The 18,635-nt window shown below is 39.6% G+C and overlaps 1 protein-coding gene across 2 annotated transcripts in view; it reads left to right on the forward strand.

Annotated features, from left to right (window-relative positions):
- Akap13 (A-kinase anchoring protein 13) overlaps positions 1-18,635 on the forward strand; it is a 149,452-nt gene that overhangs the window by 108,428 nt on the left and 22,389 nt on the right. For both annotated transcript variants that reach the window (XM_090321513.1, XM_090321515.1), the window contains 5 exons: positions 791-983; positions 4,970-5,078; positions 7,196-7,238; positions 9,512-9,644; positions 12,943-13,117. In XM_090321513.1, coding sequence (XP_090177639.1) covers positions 791-983; positions 4,970-5,078; positions 7,196-7,238; positions 9,512-9,644; positions 12,943-13,117 — 653 coding nt within the window. The remainder of the gene's footprint in view (positions 1-790; positions 984-4,969; positions 5,079-7,195; positions 7,239-9,511; positions 9,645-12,942; positions 13,118-18,635) is intronic.

The following is an 18,635-nucleotide window of genomic DNA, read 5'->3' on the forward strand; positions in this document are numbered from 1 at the left end:
GTAGACCGCGAACCTCTCTCTGTGCAGCTTCCTGCTTGTAAAAAGTGCTTTTCACTCTGCTGACCACAAAATCTTTACCTGAAAAAAAAAAAAAGACCGCATATAAAATTCCAAACCTTGTTTTGGGATTTTTATGCAGTACATAATTTCGACCCAGGGCCCCTCTCTAAGCTGATGCTCTACCGTTGCGCCATGCCTCCAGCTCTCAGCAATAATTTTATTAATGTTTCATGTGCCTATCTGCAGCCAATAGGAAGCCTGTCAACAGTTGTTGATCGGCCAGGTGTTCACGATAATAGAGTGATAATAGAGCTTTCTGGGTGGTAGCAGACCCATAAAATTGTGACAGTCAGGTATAAAATGGTTAGATGTAAAGCTATGAAGTCACTTAGTGAACACATGTGCAAATGGCTTCTCAAAGTTACTATGCTCATACTTTTTCTGTGACATTTGGTTTGGGCTGAGCTGATTCTGGCAAAGGTTAGATGAATAAAAACATATATATGAGATTATATATATAAAAGATATTTTAAATATGTTCTCATCTGTGTACCATATTGGAAAAAGAAAGTCCAAGAAAACAGTTTTAGCTAGTTCAAAATTTAGAGAAGTTGACAAGGTAAGGAAACTTGCATGCATTCTTCTTTCTCAGCATTCCAAAGCTTAGGGGCCAAGGTAGGTAGTACTTACTCACTGTGCCCATATAGACAGAAGGGTGGTAGGCCTAATATTAGAGCATGGTGAGACCTACAAATGGAATAAACTAACAACTCCCATGCTCTGTGTTCAGTTTCAGTCTGGAAGGCTTGACAGGAGGGGATGGTGTTGGAAACAAGCCATCTTCATCTCTAGAAGTGAACTCTGCCACCTCCAAAGAGCTCAGACATCCTTTCGGTATTGAGGAGCGGCGTGACTCTCTGGTGTCACTTTCAGAAGAGAATCTGGAGTCAAACCAACGAGAACATAGGATATTTGACCAGCAGGTAAGGCTGAAGTGAATTTTTTTGCTCATTTGGGAAAAATATTATTCCCTAAAGTAAGAATTTGTATGTATTAGAAGCCTGAGAGGCAAGGGAGGCTTCTCTGTTAGGATAATGCTAGTAGCTATGATTATTTGCCTATTAAATAATATGCTCAGTATACCACTAAAAGCAGTTTAATATTTTAAATATCCTATCAAGGAAAAATTGGGCAAGTATCCAGAACATTCAGTTGAATTACTCCTTACCCACTACCTTCTTTACCACCTCTGTAGAAAAATGAGTCTTGACATGTTGTTGCAAGTCATTATTCTATTTCTCAGTATGCAAAAACATGTCCCCAGAGTCTCCTTCTTAGGAAAAAAAAAATGCTTTGTCTCAACCATATTGTCAGAGGAATGACTTGATTCCCTCTGCTTTTTATCCCTACTAGAATTCTCTTGAGAACATTTACCCCTCTATCTCCCCTATATCCTCTTTCTCACAGTTTTAATCTCCTTAGTTTACACTGCTGCTCTTTTGTATTCCTGTCTTAAAAGTGGAGGGCTCTACCATTTGAGCCAGAGCACCACTTCTGGCTTTTTGCTACATATGTGGTACCGAGGAATTGAACCCGGGTCTTCGTTCATGCTAGGCAAGCACTCTACCACTAGGCCAAACTCCCGGCCCCAAAAGTGGAGGGTTTTTTTCTTAGTCTTACTTACTTTTTCAACGCCTACCTTTGACAACCACAGGAGACTTTTGGAGTTGAGAAGTAGAAATTCTATGAGTATACTACCTCATTCCTATTCTTCCTTCTTTCTCCTGGGCTGGGCAGTTTTGCATTCATTTCTAAAAGGATTCTGTGATGATTTTTCATTTCTCCAAATGAGCATTTCCAATTAAACAAAAACATGGATGCATAATTTGGATAGATGGAGTTTCAGGGGAAAGATGATCAAATGAAACATTTCTAATTTAAGGAAATATTAACTTATTCTTTGACTTGATGATGGGGATTATGTGCAGAAATTTTTAAGTAGTAAAGCAGCCAGTTTATTGAAATGAAGGTATAGATACTCTGTAGAGAAGGATCCTAGAGCTGTGAGTTGCAGAAATTTCTTCATTGCAGCCTACTATAAGAACAATGACATGATCAAATAAGGATGTGATGTTGGCCAATTATTTTAATAATGAGTGAATCTTTTATGCTCATGTAAAAGGAAATTGGGCTTAATAAAAATCAAATTGAAAGCTTAAAAGAACTTTACCACTCATCGTTGCTGAATTCTGCTTGGCCTATTACGTAATGTTACAAACATTGGGCTGAGTGGAGTATGCTTGTAATCCTGGTGAGTACTCTGAAGCAGAGACAGGAGAATTGCAAGTTGCATGCTATTCTAATGTACATAGCAGAGCCCTGTGTCCCCTTACAACCCCCCCCCCCAATAACTTTTAGTTATCACTAAATGCAGCTTTGATAAGAACAAATATAACCATGAACACTTGAGAAATAAATTGTATTTCAAGTATATAGAACCCTTTGAATATCATTTGCAAAACTGGGTTAAAAAAAATCATAGCTTTCTGGGCTGGGAGTTTGGCCTAGTGGTAGAGTGCTTGCCTAGCATGCACGAAGACCCAGGTTCGATTCCTTGGTACCACATACTTAGAAAAAGCCAGAAGTGGTGCTGAGGCTCAAGTGGTAGAGTTGTAGCCTTGAGAAAAATCCAGGGGCAGTGGTCAGGCCCTGAGCTTAAGCCCAGGACTGGCAAAAAAGAAAAAAAGAAAAAAAAATCATAGCTTTCTGAATAGAGTCATAGGCTTAGAACCAAGGTAATGCTTTAAATTCATCAAAGCTTCACGCAGATTTAAGAGACTTAGGCTGCCTACCACCACACAACTGCTAATCAGCTGATATTAAAGCCATAGTTAGGGCTGTGGGTCCTCTGCTTCTTTCATGTCTTTGAAGTTAACAGGTTTTAGTAAGCATATGAGCAGATTGCAGCTTTTGTTATACTGTTTGTGTTATACCTTTTTTGAGATGGATATTTCCAGCAGTTTGACAGGTGACTATCAAAAAGTGATGTCCCACTGACACCTTTTTGAAATGGGCTTTCTAGCTTAGTTTTCAAGATAAAGTCAGCATCTCTAGGTAAACGTCAACACTGTCACAGGCTTGCTGTGCACAGGCTTCCTGGAGTGGTGTGTCCCTGTAGTTCTTCTTTTTGTGTTCAACCTCAGACTGGGTATTTGAGCTGCTTGTATCTCTCTCTGATCTAGACAAGTCGCCTACAGCCAACTTCCTGTCGAAAGTCTCTGCCTTTCACTGAGGTCATTTTTCAGACCTCACAGTTGTATTTGAAACATAGCAACTATTTGTCTGATTCCATGGTTACACAGGAACAAGTTCTAAATAAGCAGGAGCCTTTGAACCAACTGAATTGAGTTCATGTTAGTAATAGATTCGTCACTGCTTCTCTTTCAAAATGTGTAACTAATGGAGAGGCAGTTCTCCCTAGTATGAAGTGAAGGGGTTAGTGAAAATTAATTTTGATTAGCAGCTAAAATGGGCTTTTTCAGCCAAAAGGAGGGGTAGCTCCTTATCATTATGAACAGCACTGTTTTCAGATTTTTGTTTAAATTTTCTCCTTTCCTCTTCCCCTTGGGCCACGCCCCAGCCCATGTTGTCTTTTAATTTTATTTTTTTTAGATATAGCTTCTTATATTTTTTGAGTATTAATTGGTTGTGCAAGGAGGTTTCATTTTGACATGTCCATATATGCTTACAGTATACTTTGATCACAGTTTAACACCCCCCCCCCCATTACTCTCCCTTATCCCTGCTTTCTTGTCCCATGCTAGTCTCACCAAGGTTCACTGTCGTATTTTTACACTTGGTCATAAAAGTACTTTTACCCTGTTCACCCTCCTTCATTTCTCCATTCATCCCTTTTCTAGTACCCACATCCCAGATGGGATATATTTTACTTTACCTTCCTAACATTGGTTTTTGTTAAAGAATATGTTCATTGTTTACTGTGTCGTTTCTCTCCTTCCCCCCTCTCTCCCCGCTCTCTCTTGCACACACACACACACACACACACACACACACACACACCTATAGAACCTTTATCAGATTAACTCCCTGGCCTACTTTATCTAATTTACTTACCCCCTAATATCCAACAGCCTTCAGAGAGTTTAGTTTTACCTCTGTTCACAGATGCAGTGTTATTTCATTGTATTTGGGGGTTGTTCACTAACATGCTCTCCCCATCCACCCACTTCTCAGTCCCAGACTTGATTGTGTGTGTGTGTGTGTGTGTTCATTTGTTCTCCAGTCCTTCTTCCAGCTCTTGAATTTCTGGGATGATAAGTCTGACCCACTATGCCCAGACTAACTTTTAGGTATGGTTAGCAGTCATTTCTGCAGTTGATTTAATGACATGAGCTTGAAACGGCTAGGAATTTCATCAAGAGAGTTAAGTTACCAAGTTTCAGCCGCCCCCAGGTTTATGTGGACTAGTCTAATCTTAGGAGAGGAAATGAGGGAAGTGTAGGCCGCTTTCCAGATGCACTGCTCTTTTACTTTGGATGTTGAGACACTTTTTGCTGCATCTCAGTTTCCAGCTCTTGTCAGAGGAATATTATATGCTACTATGTCTCAGCAGGAGAGGTATTTAGAGTGATTCAATATTTCTAATTAAGTTATTTGTTCTTGGATCTAAAAGATACTTACTAAGCACTGACTAAGCTTGAAATAAGGAATATAAAACCATTGTAAAAGATGAATCCTTGTTGCAGATGGGAAAGAAGGACTTGGAAAAGCAGAGTGAGGTTTTAGAAGTTGACTAGCTGTTAAGTGTCAGGGGCAGACTAAAGTCCAATGCTTGTCTGACTAGAAGTATATGTCGAACCCCTTTCTATCATTAGTTTGTACTTATCTAGAAATAATAGAACATGTACTTAGCACCTGTTCTTCACCACACCTTTTTTTTACTTCATAGACCTATCACAGATCTAAGCAACAGAGGTTTAATTACTGTACATCTGCCATTTCTTCTCCATTGACCAAATCCATCTCATTAATGACTATCAGCCATCCCGGACTGGACAGTGAGTAGACTGCTTTAAAAAAAACAATTGCATCTATCTTAACTACTTTCCCTATCCTTTTTCTTACCTGAAGGCCCTGTATATAACATTATTTTCCAAAATGTGCCTGCTTCTTCCTCTGAATAAATGACTCAGCACTAAAAAGGTCAGCTTTTGGCTCTTCCTCCTTTTCCTATCTGAAAATCTCCTTGATACATTATATTTCCAGCTATAAATACAGCACACATTTTTGAAGACTTTCTTTTGAAAGTTTCAGACTTGAAATAAGTTGCTGCACTGGAAATGAAAACTTCTGTTATCTTAAGGAAATGCTATATTTGCAATGAATACAATGTACAAGTCTATCTGACCAGAGCTTGGATTACAGGTGTGAGCCATTAGTGGCCCAGCATTGAACTCCAGTTTGTATACATAATTTGTACTATCTTAAAAATACGCATGAGTCCTGTGAACATATAGATCAGAGCAAGCCTCCGGGAAGTTAGGCGTCAGTACTATTGAGATATTTTATCTGTATTTTCTGGGTGTGTATTTGTTCTTTGATTATTTCCTTCACAAACTTATGAACTAAAAAACCATACTATGTGCAAAGCAATGCATTCTTAGGACCAGCGTCTAATGGCACACACTGAAAAGCAATTAGCCATGTCTGTGTATAATAGTTACCATCTAAAGTCTATGGGTATAAGATCTATGGGTATAAAGTCTATGGGTATATAGCCTGAAGGTTTCCTTTTCAAAAAAAAAATCTGGTTGAAACGTTACTTTCACTAATGTTTTATGGGTTCACTTTAATGACAGATATATTTTCTCCCCTCTGTAATTGTGTAAAGGTATGCAGCAAAGTCTTGAATTTAATCAGACCCCTTGAGTAGGAAAAAACTTCAAAGCCATCGATCTAAAGTACCCTCTTGACTTTTCTAAGCTGAGACATGAGGTGAAAGTGCTGAGTGTCATACCTGCGTTGTACAGAATCGAGGACAGAGGACAGATACCCTTATTCTTATCTGTGAGCATTTCCCTCACTCATGGCCATTGTTTTACCATTCATCCTAAGACGGTGGATGGGAAGAACCCTAGCTAGAGGAAAAGAGGAAAACGCAGAAGGCAATTGTTTTTTGAAAACTTAACTCTTTTTGAAGCTTCATTTATATTATTTCCACCTGCTATTTAAGTCACTCCACAGTAGCTACAGTTCTATATTACTATTCAGAATCTAGTCTGAGTTTTGAATGCTGCCAATCTTATTATGAAACATCTTTAATCCTCTGTCAGATTGAAGCCTTGAAACTGACTTCTTAACAGTCATAGTGAGCAAGCAGTCTGTATCTGACCTCACTAAAGGTCAAAAACCAGGGGGCTGAGAGCCTGGCCTTGTGGTAGAGTTCTCGCCTAGCATGCACAAAGACCCAGGTTTGATTCCTTGGTACCACATACATAGGAAAAGCCAGTAGTGGTGCTGTGGCTCAAGTGGTAGAGCTCTAGCCTTGAGAAAGCCCAAGGACCGTGCTCAGGCCCTGAGCTCAAGACCCAAGACTGGCCGAAAAAAAAAAAAAAAGATTGAAAACTATTTGTTGTTTTCTGGCTACTGCTCCTTCTAAGTCCTTGGTACTCAATCTTCAGTATAGAGTCAAGCAGAACAATGTTTTTCCAGCTAATGACTTATAGTCTCATTAACCTTAGAGTTTTAATAACCTACTTCCATGAATGTTCCTGTAGAAAGAAGAATCTGCCCCATTCATTTTATCACTTAGCCTGGAAAAGGCCCCCTGCCCTCTAGTTTAATAACTTCATTGCATGGATGAGGAACTGAAATTGAAACATCTTATCCTAAATTAGCAGCAGGGCCAAAATTTTAGGTGCCCTCTCTAATGGTTCTTCCTGACCACTAATCTGAATAATTCTCAGCGAAATAGCACAGTGTGCTGGATTTTAGTAGAAGTATATGATGTATATGTGTGCATGTGGCAGGGGGAACAAACAAAACAGCATTTGCTGTCTTATTTTGTGTTATTGCTTCAGAGGCTCTCACAAAGGTGATCCATGAAACCTGAACATTGGTAAATACCTATCCTCAGGGTAAAAGTCATGGTTTTTCGCTTTTTTTCCCCCCCTAGATTCACGGCCCTTCCACAACACCAGTGCTAACCTGGCCGAGAGGTACTGTTTATTTGGATGCTTTTTTCACAATGAAATAAAAAATAAATGTAAACTTATAGCTTTTAACTAAGCATACTAAATTATTTGAGGCCATTGGGTTCTTTCTTGTGTTAATATAGGAATGATTATTAGAAGCTATTTCATAAAGAACTGATTTAATAATGAAGGTTAAATGTTTTAAATGTAATATCTGCAATAGTTTTCCAGTTTAATTCTTTCTTTGTCCTTCTGGTAAGGATTGTCATTCACATTTATTCATATAAAAACTCACGTGTATGGTTCATTTATGAGAGACAGAGACAATGGCATATTCTTTTTATGCAGAAATACTGAGGTACAAGGTAATGTGATTTCTCCAAAATATACACCAGTTATTAAATAAGTAATCCATGACTATTGCTTTTAGCAATTTCTTAGATTACTGAGATTATTTATATATAGAGCCTATGCTATATTTTTTGCTTAAGAATTAAGCAAAATAATTTTGTAATAACCTGTTACAAAAATAAAAGAAATATAAAAAGCCAAAAAAAAACCACCCCAGAAAAAAACAACTCACATGTAGCCATGTGTGGTGGCTCACACCTGTAATCCTAGCTACTCAAGAGGTTGAGATCTGAGGATCACAGTTCAAAGCCAGCCCAAGTACTAAAAAAATCTGTGAGACTCTTCCAAACCTCACATGGATTTAAAGCACACTTTGCTTATGGGGATTTTTAATTCATAAGTCTTAACAGCATTTTGTTTCATAGCATAGAGGAGAGGGTAAAGGGAGAAGGAAGAGGAAAGAAGTAGGATGGGAACAGGGAAAGAACATTCTTGCAGTGCTGCTACAGTCTTAGTCATTGTAAATTTAAAGCTGGGGCCTGGTGGTGTAGACAGTGGTAGAGTTCTTGCTCTGCATGCATGAGACCCTGGTCCTATGTCCAGCATTTGAAAGAAAGGGTAATGGGAGGAGGGAGAGCGCATAAGGAAACAAATGAAAGCCCTAGTCAAAAAAAACTTGGGGCCTGGCTACTGTCCTTGAGCTTTCTCAAGGCTGGTGCTCTACCACTTAAGCCACAGTACCACTTCTGACTTTTTTTGTGTATGTGGTAAGCAAGGAATCAAACCTAGGGGTTTGTGCAGACTAGTCAAACACTCTACCACTAGGCACCCCTTCCCCCTCCCCCCCGGAATAATTCTTTTAAAAGAGAGGAGGAAGAGTGCTAGAGTCAAAAGCAAGGACCCTCATGTGCCTCATGTGTTCTGGGCAGGCACAATGTTGAGATACATACTGCTGCTGAGTCCTGAATTAGGTCTGTGCTTAACAGCAGAGAAAAATTTTTGTCCTAACTTCTTATTTTTTTTATTTCTTTCATGGTTATGAAATTAAATATTCTAATTGAAGCAAGACTGAGCTTCTGATTGTTGCCCTGCAGTTGAAGTTGCCTTCCTTTTTGCAAAGACATTGAGTTGCAATTCAGTGACCAAGACTACTTTGAGTGCTTCTCTTCATGAAGCTGCTTTTGTAGTTTTTGCTTCCTACTGCAGCAGTGGTTTTCATGTCCTTTCCTTTCTATCTTTGTAAACATCACATACATAGAGGTGGCTCTTAAGAGGCCCTTTGTGGTTCTGCTTCTGCCTGCTCTCTCAGAGGCCAATACTGCTACTCTGTGGGAAGTTCCAAAATAGCCCCTAAGCAAAGTGCTGCCATGGGCTTGTCCCATACAGTTGACTGTTAAGTACCCAGTGTTTAAGAAAGCCAACCACTGTAAGCAGTTTCCTGCTTAGATTTTCTATAGGCTTCCTGAACTACTTAAGTAGATAAAATGGATCTTTCCACATTCTGCCTGAATTCTGATTACTTTCTCTTCTAAAACTGGGCATGACTTCACGGAATAGCTCACACTGTGCTAAAAAGGCTTGAAAAGGTGTGTGGCCTCCTCATTCATAGATTTTGTTTTGCAAACCTTATTACCAGTACTGTTAATCATTACCTATATAGATTTTCTTTCAAGCACTTATTTGTTACAAAGAAGTTTATGGATTGAAGGCTATTTTTAATTAAGTTTCAGATAAAATAATCACTGAATAGTTGACAAGCTCTTTGTTAGATCAATCAAAAGTTTATAATGCAGTATCGATGAATGCTATAAGAAAACGTAACCTGGCTTTGGCAATATAGAAATCATTGGATATCATGTGATCATTCAGTGGCATCTGTCTACTATTGGGCTTTCCATTTAGCTTTTGTAGTCTTTAAAAAAGTCAATCTTCTTGTTTTCATTTAGTATAACAGAAGAGAACTTCAATTTCCTGCCACAAAGCCCCTCAAAGAAAGATTTTGAAGGGAAGAGTGGAACAAAAGTTAGCCGTACCTTCAGCTATATCAAGAACAAAATGTCCAGCAGTAAGAAGAGCAGAGTAAGTGTCACCCTTTGCATTCTGTGCGACCACTTCAGTCAGTCATCTCACAGCCTGCATATACCCCAAACTGGAACCTTTACATCTCCTTATTCTGTGAGGCATAGAAAAGTATATCTCAGGTCATAAGGTTGGATAATAAGGCAGAACTTCTTAAAGTTTTGCTTGTCCTTTGATGGTTACTCTTAAACACAATCTGTTACTAGTAATATTAGTATAGTATTGCTATTTACAAGTTAATCACTATGAAAGATGCTATCTTAATTATCTTGGTTATCTGGGCAATTTACACACTTGATAGAGAGACATGGGTGGTAATCCAGGTGTTTGAATTTGTTGTTTGTTTCCATTGCTGGAACAACCCTCAAAGATCTAATTTTGAAGCCAAGACTAAAAGAGGAACCAAGCTCAGTTGTGAAAGAATATTGTCGTTTTAACTAAGGAGTGTGGTTGGAGGCAAGAGGTCCGTTGTTACTTCAGCCATGTCTGCCAGCAAAGACACATTATCCTCTCACACAGTGGCCCTTTGCCTTGTTCTTTCTCTTCCTTCCTCTCCTGGCATACTCTAGTCTTTGTGGTTAAAAAAAAATTTACAGAGGAGAGGTGCTCATATTTGTACTCCTAGGTACTTGGGAAGATAAGAAGGAGGACCCCAAGTTTGAGGCAAATCTGGGGAAAATAAGCAGGACTCTAGAAGTAAAATACTAAGGGGGTGGTGAGTAGGTTGAGTGGTATGGCTCAAGAGGTAGAGCTCTTACTTCATTAGCATTGTGTTCAACACCAGGACCACAAAAAGAAAAAGTAAGGCTATTATAGGACTGGTAGAGTGGAATAAACAAACAGCAAATAAGATTGTTATAAATCTACTGAGAAGCATCCTCATTTTGCAATTGTTGGAAAAGATAATAACAGAGGACATAACGAAGCAGTGCCAGTTGTATCGAGTTTCATTCAGTACTTGGCCTCTGCAGTAGAGTTTTACCAGTCAGAGTATTTTATCTTTTAAATTCTTACAAAAATAAAAGAATATTAAATTTTTCTTAATTATGCAAAATGTTACATTTCCATGATGTTAAAAAAAGATTTTAATGTGTGCAGCAGGAGACATCTAGTTTACTTCCTTTGTTCATCTTCTAAATACTTACACTAAAGTGACGTCTATAATACTTACCTGAGGATGGTTGGGAGATTTCTGTTTTCCTTATATATGATGTTGGAAAATAAGTCATAATTATTAACCTTGTCTTACAACATTCAGTTTATTAAACTGTGACCATAAACTATTGAGCATATAACTTGTTGGTTTTTTTGCTTTCTAAATTATCTTTTAAGTAGTTGTACAAAAGATGCAGCTTTTAAATATTCAAAGCAGTTATTAGGCAGCCATTAGGCAGCAAATTGATCATAGGTAGGTACTAAACTTTACATTTTGCAGATAGTAGTAGATTTTACTATATATAAGCTCGAAGCCTTTTTTGAGTTACCAATAACTGGCTTAAGTTATTAGCTAAATGTTTCGAATGTTTATGAAAATGCTGGGGAACCTAAACAGGAAGTCTAACGGGAAGCTGGCAGCTTCTGCTTTTATTTTTGAGAGGTAATACTGTTTTCTGCTAAGTCTACTTGTTGTAAGTATTTACTCATTTGCCTAATGTTTAGGTTCATAAAGGGAGTGGAAGAAACCTCTTTAAACCATTGTATCTGCTTTTTTCTTTCTTTTCTGCATAGACAACTATGCAGTAGGTAGAAATATTTTAGACCAATTCTTAGTCTAACTCGGAGTAGGTGTTTTGTACATTCCTGGCTGTTTTTTTTTTTCCCTTTGGTGGTCTCTATATTAAAGAGCTAAGCACATCAGCCTTTCTGCTAGAGTAGATTACTATTTCTCATGTTAAGTATGCCTCTCGTTTCTTCCTTAAAACAAATTTCTTATGAATCTTATCTTTATAAAATTTGGAGTAGAAGATCTGGTTCCTTAACTTCTGATGTGAGAAACGTGGCCTTAGTCCTTGTCAGATTGCCCATACTACATCACAAGGACTATCAACACAGCAGCCTGTTTTGGAAGGCTCGCTTTCTCTCCTTTCCTGTGTCCTTTAAGGCAGCTGGTATGCTGGTATGCTCTTATAGCAGCACTCAAATAGTTAAGACGGTTTGAAGGAAACAGGCAGCTTCAGCCCCCCCTGCTTCCCCTTCTCAACCAGTCTCTGGCTTCCTCCTACCATCTTCCTAATGGCAGCTGAAAGCTGCTGAGTTCTGCCCTGCTGGCATGAGCCCTCCTTCTGTGGGAACACGTATTCTGGCATGGGGGCTGGATCATGTCAATAAAATGGGGTCGGCTTCCCGAAGTACCCCTCATAACAGTGAGATTCACAGGACTGAAGCATGGACAGGTAAGAGCCTGACTTCTTTAAAGGACTGAGTCCTAGTGAACACAGGAAGTGCCAGTGTAGTTTATTGTTTTGTTTTGTTTTGTTTTTTTAATCCTTGGAAGAACTAGTGCCATCATTAACACACAGGATACTAGTTATTTGTCATTTATTCAGATTTGAAGAGCATTGCCAGGCTTGAGAGAATGAACTAGTTGCTGTAGAAAATTTAATCATTGAGTCATGCTCGTAGCTTTTTTGACCAAAAAAATAAAATCACCAGTTTTTAGTTTATGCATGGAAAGATACCTTTAGAAAAGTTCAGGTAAAAGAATAAGGGAGTTACTTAGGCTCAGATTTTGTTAGTGCTTTTTATTAGAGTTGTTAAGACTTTCGAGTGTTAATTTTCGTTTAGAACAGTTTCCTGTTTTGAAGCATGGAGTCATTTGGTTTTGGTTTTCTCCCTTCTGTTTTTTTATTTTGGTAGCTTAAAAGTATGGTGGTTTGGCCCTTAGATTTGTGTTACATATATTCTTTCAACAAAAGGACTTCATGTGAATAATAGACTTAGCAGATATGTACCATTTCTTTATAGTAGAGAGGTCTGAAGAGAAAGACAGAAAGCATGGGTTCCAGTCCGCTGATCTTTTCCTCTGTGACCTTTTTGCAAATCAAGGAATCTCTCAGGACCTCTGCAGAAGAAGTAGAGAAAGGAGATCTGAGCTTGAAGTGGCCAGGTCTGGTTGAATGCCAGCTGGAACCCTTTCTGGTGTGTGCCCCTGAGTACATTGCTAGACATCCCTAAGCCTCAGTCTCCTCAGATAGGAAATGGAGATAAATAGTCACCAACTGCTCATGACCACATACCCTCTGGACATTCAGGAAGATCTTGCAGTGTTCAGTTAACTATTGAATCTTTTCTTCAGCAGGAAAAGGAGAAGGAGAAAGATAAAATTAAAGAGAAGGAGAAAGACTCTAAAGAAAAGGAGAAAGATAAGAAGCCTCTCAACGGACATACTTTCAGTTCCATTCCTGTTGTTGGTCCCATCAGCTGTAGCCAGTGTATGAAGCCTTTCACCAACAAAGACGCCTACAATTGTGCAAGTAAGTGGCCTGCCTGTTCCTCTCCTAAGATGAGCCTCTCTTGGTTCAGGAAAACTGGGTTGCTTCTAGTTTCCTGTCCTTCCCACCCCTTATCTGTTCCTCATTTATATGCAGGAGTAGCCCTGTCTATATTTTTCTTCAAACATCATTGAGGAAATTAATTATAAATATGTAATTGTTAGCCTGTAATTTTTCAGACATCCCCAATTCCAAATACTCTGCTCTATTATCCGCAGATTACTTCCTGTTCCAGAAGTCTGTGCCCCTATCAAAACAATTCATAGTCTTAAACCCCATAGTTGCCTAGCAATCCTTGTTCGGGGTATGTGTACTTTGATTGTTGTCTTGTGCTTGGTTTTTCTATGCTAGGGATCAGTCGTAGGGCTTTTCACTTACCAGACAAGCTCTGTACCTCTGTGTTACAGCACTAGACCACACACACTTATTTTTAAGTCTGATTCTTTGGCATATGCTTTATCCACTTACCAAAGGTGAGTGTTCATGTGCATTGATGTTCCATATTCACCTACTGCCAATCTGCTCAGTTCCTGGTTTTGATGAGGCACTCACAGGCCAGAGTCAGTGAATTTTTTGAGGGCCATCTGTCTGGTCTGTCACAGCTACCATGCTCTGCAATTGAAGGGCAAAGTAGATGTATAAACGTTTAAATATATTCGTGCTGTGTAATACTCACTATACCATTTCTTTTCTCTACCATCTTAAATATAAAGGCCATTTGTCGCTCATGGACAAGGAGGGTCGTCTCTTAACCATAGGCATCCTAGTCTTGATTCCTCTTCTTATGAAACCTAATAGATTTCTTCTGGGCTCTCTGGGCAGTGAGTGTACTAAGGATACTGTAGCTTGTAGGACTGCTGGGCTGTCTCCATGTGTGCAAGGAGAGGATTTTTTTATATATATATATATATATATATATATATCGGAAACCTTTTTTTTTTTTTTTCCTCTTCTCATTTCCTTTGTCTTAATGAATCTTAAAATCCCATGTCTGGTTTTTGGCTAAGTTGTTTCTACTGAAGTAGTGATTTTTAAAAGTGCTAACTTAAAACCGCCATACACACTGCAAGAACTGAACAGCCCACCCCACATTCTCCTTTCCTTCTGAAGGTTTGCCAAGGCACTCTTATCACCTTATAACCTTTTACCATGGAAGCAAACAGTTATGGTGCTCTTCTGCTGCCGCTGACTAAACTGGGGTAGCAAATACAAGTGATGATATTAATTTAGCTTTCTGAGCAAAAGTTTGTCCCCGTCTGCAGCCTTCTTGTCCTCTGCTTTAATGACACCATGGCAGCTATCTGTTTCATATCACAAATGGCAAAAACAGCCAGAGGACAGAGAAACTCATAGTTGAGTCAGGACTTCATTGTTACCTTCCAAGCATCTGAAGGTCAAAAATACATTTCCAGTCAGAAACTTAGGAGCCCAGGCTTGAACTTTGTGCCGGGCTGCAAAAGTAGTTTTGCAGTCATTTCACCATTCGGTGGTGGCAATGAGATTGGTATAATTAGACTGTGCAGGCTACCTCATACGACAACAAGGAGGAGGGAGGGGGAGGAAGAAAGCAGTCAAGTCTTGGAATAATCGGTGTATAATCATCTTTCCCGAAAACAAGAACTAATGGCCTGCTTCTCCTGGTTTTCTGCTGGAAGACAGTTCCCGCAGCCCATGTTCATATCCATGAAGCATTATCTTGGCAGGAAGTGGAAAGTCTGAGTAACTGGGAGACCTAGCATCACTGGTTCTTTCACTTTGTCTCCTCTTGTGTCTCTGTGAATATACCATCCCTGTAGCTAGTTACCTACCTGTCTTAAGAAAGTTAACTTTTTGCTGTTGAACATCATCCTGTTTCACTGACCCCCAAATGAAGCTTTATACCTGAGGCAGCTACTCAGTCAGGTGTGGTTTAGAAAGACGAGCCATGTGATCCTTCACGGTGATACATGAAGGTGGTTTACACTGACCTCTTGTTTTCCTCTACCACTTTAACATGACGACATGAAGATACTAAAGGATTGAACAGGGTAGAACATTTTAAATCAACATCTCTGAGATCACTGGATCCCACCTGTACCAGTCTGAGACATGGTTTAACAGCTGAGCCCTTTATGAGAAGGAATGCAGAGGTAGCCGTGGTGAGAATAGCTAGAAGCAACAGGCCGATAGCATCTGCACAACATCTGCACAGCTTCCAACCAGTCTCCTCCTGGTTAAACACCTGAAGTACAGGCAAAAGCCCCCCGAGGCTCTGGTCAGGAATATTTCAAAGCAATTTAGGGAAACTCTCGGAGGATTTTTGCGTAGCCCAAACTCTGCTCCTGCTTTAGGATTAAATGAATTCATGGTGAGAAGAGCTGTGTTTACAGGGATTTATTCTTTCTCTTGTAAAACTGTCCTTGGATCATCGGCTATTCATTTCAGCTTCCACAGAAAAATGTTTATAGGAATCTTGGTCAGTCTTCAGGATAAAGAATTTGTTAGTTCAGGCTTTTGGATCTTGTCAGGGGTTTTAATCTGTTTATTTAAAACAGATGTAAGACAATATTTAGATTATTATTGATTGATTTTCTCTTGTGCTAGCAGCCTTTGAGTGCTTTTGTAATCGTTTCTTCCTCTTGATTCAAAAAATAAAACACATAGACCAGCTGTAATCCAAATAGGAAACATAAGAATTTAGATTGTGTGATGACTTTGCTTTAGTATTTCATTATGAAAAACAACTCTGTATAGAATACTGCAAACAATATTTTGGCATTTAGAGTTCATTGCTTATATGAGAATGGTATCTGATCAAAAAGGAAGGTTGTTATTTAGGGAAAAGCAAGGTAAACAGAAAGCCTGAGGAATAGAGTTTATTCTTTGCAAGCAGAGCACTTTCATTTTGCTTCCTCATTGTTCGCTGGTGTGCTTATGAAAACAGTTCTTACAGGCGCATCACCCGGAATGGTCAGGCTTTTCCAGTTGTCTTTCCTGAGCACTGGATTGTTAGACCTCCTACCAACACCATCAGGCATTCTCTGTGGATAGAATTGTGGCGTTGTGCATTGCTCATGTATAAACATTTTGTTCGTTTGCTTTTTCTTTGTTAGGGTTGAAATGATAAGAGGAAGTTGCATATTACTGCCCTGAAAGGTAATTCTTCAACCTGTATCCTTAAGAAAGATCGGGTCATTTTTCACGTATAGATTTTTGCCTCTCAGATCTGCCTCTAGTAGATAGAATAGTGAAAAGTCAGCATATTCCCCAGCAGCAGTACTCAGTGGGTTCCAGTACTGGAAACCCCCCCTTCTTCAGAGCTCTGGCGGAGTGAGTCAACTCACAAATGTCAGTCTTTCCTCAAGTAGGCATGTGGTTCTTCAGGCCACACTTTAGTTTAGTATGGAATAGTCACTCCTCTTAATCTACACAGCTGGTTTTCTTGTTGCTTTGTTGTTGTTGTTTTTAACATAATACAGGGGTTTGAACTCTCAGGGTCATGGGCATGCCAGACAAGCAGTCTGTCCCTTGAACCAAACCCCTTTTGCCTTTATTTTTCAGATAAGTGCTTTTGCCCAGGACCACCCCCAGGCTGCCACGCCTCTTCACCTCCTGCCTAGCTACCACACCCAAACTTGTTTGTTGAGATAGAGGCTTGAGAACTTTTCTTTGCCTTGCTTGACCCTGGAGCCGTATTCCTCCCATCTCTGCCTCCCAAGTACCTGGAATTATAAGCATGTGCCTAGCAAAGCTGGTGTTCTTAAGCTAGTTTCATTAATGGCTTATTTTTTTTTTTGCTGAAAGAGAAAATACATGGCATATAACAAAGATCTGTGGTGGTTGGTGGCAGAAGTTTAAAAGAACGAACCACCAGATAGATGATAGGTCTCAGTCATGTGGGTTTCATTTCATTTTCCCTATTTGATGGTTCCTTTGAGCAAGGATTTTATTGGTTTAATTTCAGAAAAACATTGAATTTCTGGCTCTGTCCAGAACCATGCCTTACTGTACCGAGAGCTTCTTCAAGAATTTTGGGAAATGAAAGCATATTGCTCACTGCTGTTAGGAAATCTTTTAAATAAAGTAATTTAAAGGGCAGATAGTTTTTCTTTGATCTTTCCAACATTGTGGTATGCTTTACGGCAGGGAGCTTAAAAAAATGTCTTTAATTCTTGTGTTCTTGGTTGTTATCTGTTTTCCAAATGGAGAATACGGTTTTAATCTTATGACTACCTGATGTAAGGAGGGCTAAAAGGCTTCTATTCACCCACGCACAACCACTGTACCTGGGGACGGAGTCAAGGACCACTCGGTAACAAGCTGAGTGTTTTTAAGTAGGTACTTCAGAATCGTAAGCAGACGTCCGTGTGAACAGTTTATCACTTAGAACTCGTGACCACAAGAGAGCGCATATGAAAACTTCAGCTGTGTTGTGGACTTAGAGATGTATCTCAGTTAACTAAAAACACGTGTATGTGAATAGCTCTAATAGAAGCATATTTGAAAGGTTACTTCTGTTTTTATGATTCATCGAGTGGGATTGTTTTTAAAAAATCTCAAATACTGGCCTGAGAATTTGAAAAAACTCCCGAGGTCTGATTAAATGTAATAGTGTCCTCTTGAAAATAGCCATTTCTGAATTTTCTGTTGATAATTGGAAGTGGCTTAGATAAAATAGGTCTTCTGCAGAAGAGCAACAGGAGAAAAACCTAGCAGAATTCTAACAGTGTGGCTGGTGGGATTCGGGGAAAGACTTGGGAACCAACCAGGCGGGTGCTGCTGGAGCAACTGGTCTTGAAGTAACTGTTCCCACACGCTGGCCATCACCATTCCATCCCCTCCCCTCCCCTGTAGTCCATAGTCTGATCTTCAGAAATTGTCTCTCTTCCTCCCTCCTCTAACCACCCCCCTCCTCGCCCCCGTTTCATGAGTTGGCCAAGGCAAGACCCATGAGTACACTTCCTGAAACAAAGCCCAGGCAATGGTGTCTGCTCTGACTTCCTGAGTGGGCCTCTCCCAGGAGAGATGGCTTCTCAGCTGTCCCCAAGGGCAGATCTTCACCTTTGGCCTCTTGGCACAGTTCTTTTTCATGACTTCATCTCAGCAGTAAGAGCTGGCACTGGCCTTTCCAAAAGCAGTTCTTGATCAGTGGACCTTGTAGACAGAGGGAAGGAGAAATCAGAAGTGTTCTGAGATGGAGTCTTATCTCTCTTGGCAAGTTTGTGTGGTCACTTTTATCTCTCCGGAGGCCTTACTTAAGTTGTTGACTCAGGTTTCCCAGGGAGTTTGGGGAGAGCTGTAATCACCTTTCTTCTCTGACTCTTGAGTCAGAGTATGGTGCAAAAAGGTCAGGGTAGTTGAGATCCCAAGTAGAAGATAAATGTTCAGACCCACACTCTGGATATACTGATTGGGTACAGTGACACAAAATTTACAACTCCTGTTACTGAGTTGGTGTCTATGTTTTCTTGTGATTGCACCATACAGATCATTGCCAAGACATAACTACAAGTCTGCATTT

Source organism: Megascapheus bottae, chromosome 30 (genome assembly GCF_031878675.1).
Source record: "Megascapheus bottae isolate mThoBot1 chromosome 30, mThoBot2.hap1, whole genome shotgun sequence".
NCBI lineage: Eukaryota > Metazoa > Chordata > Mammalia > Rodentia > Geomyidae > Megascapheus > Megascapheus bottae.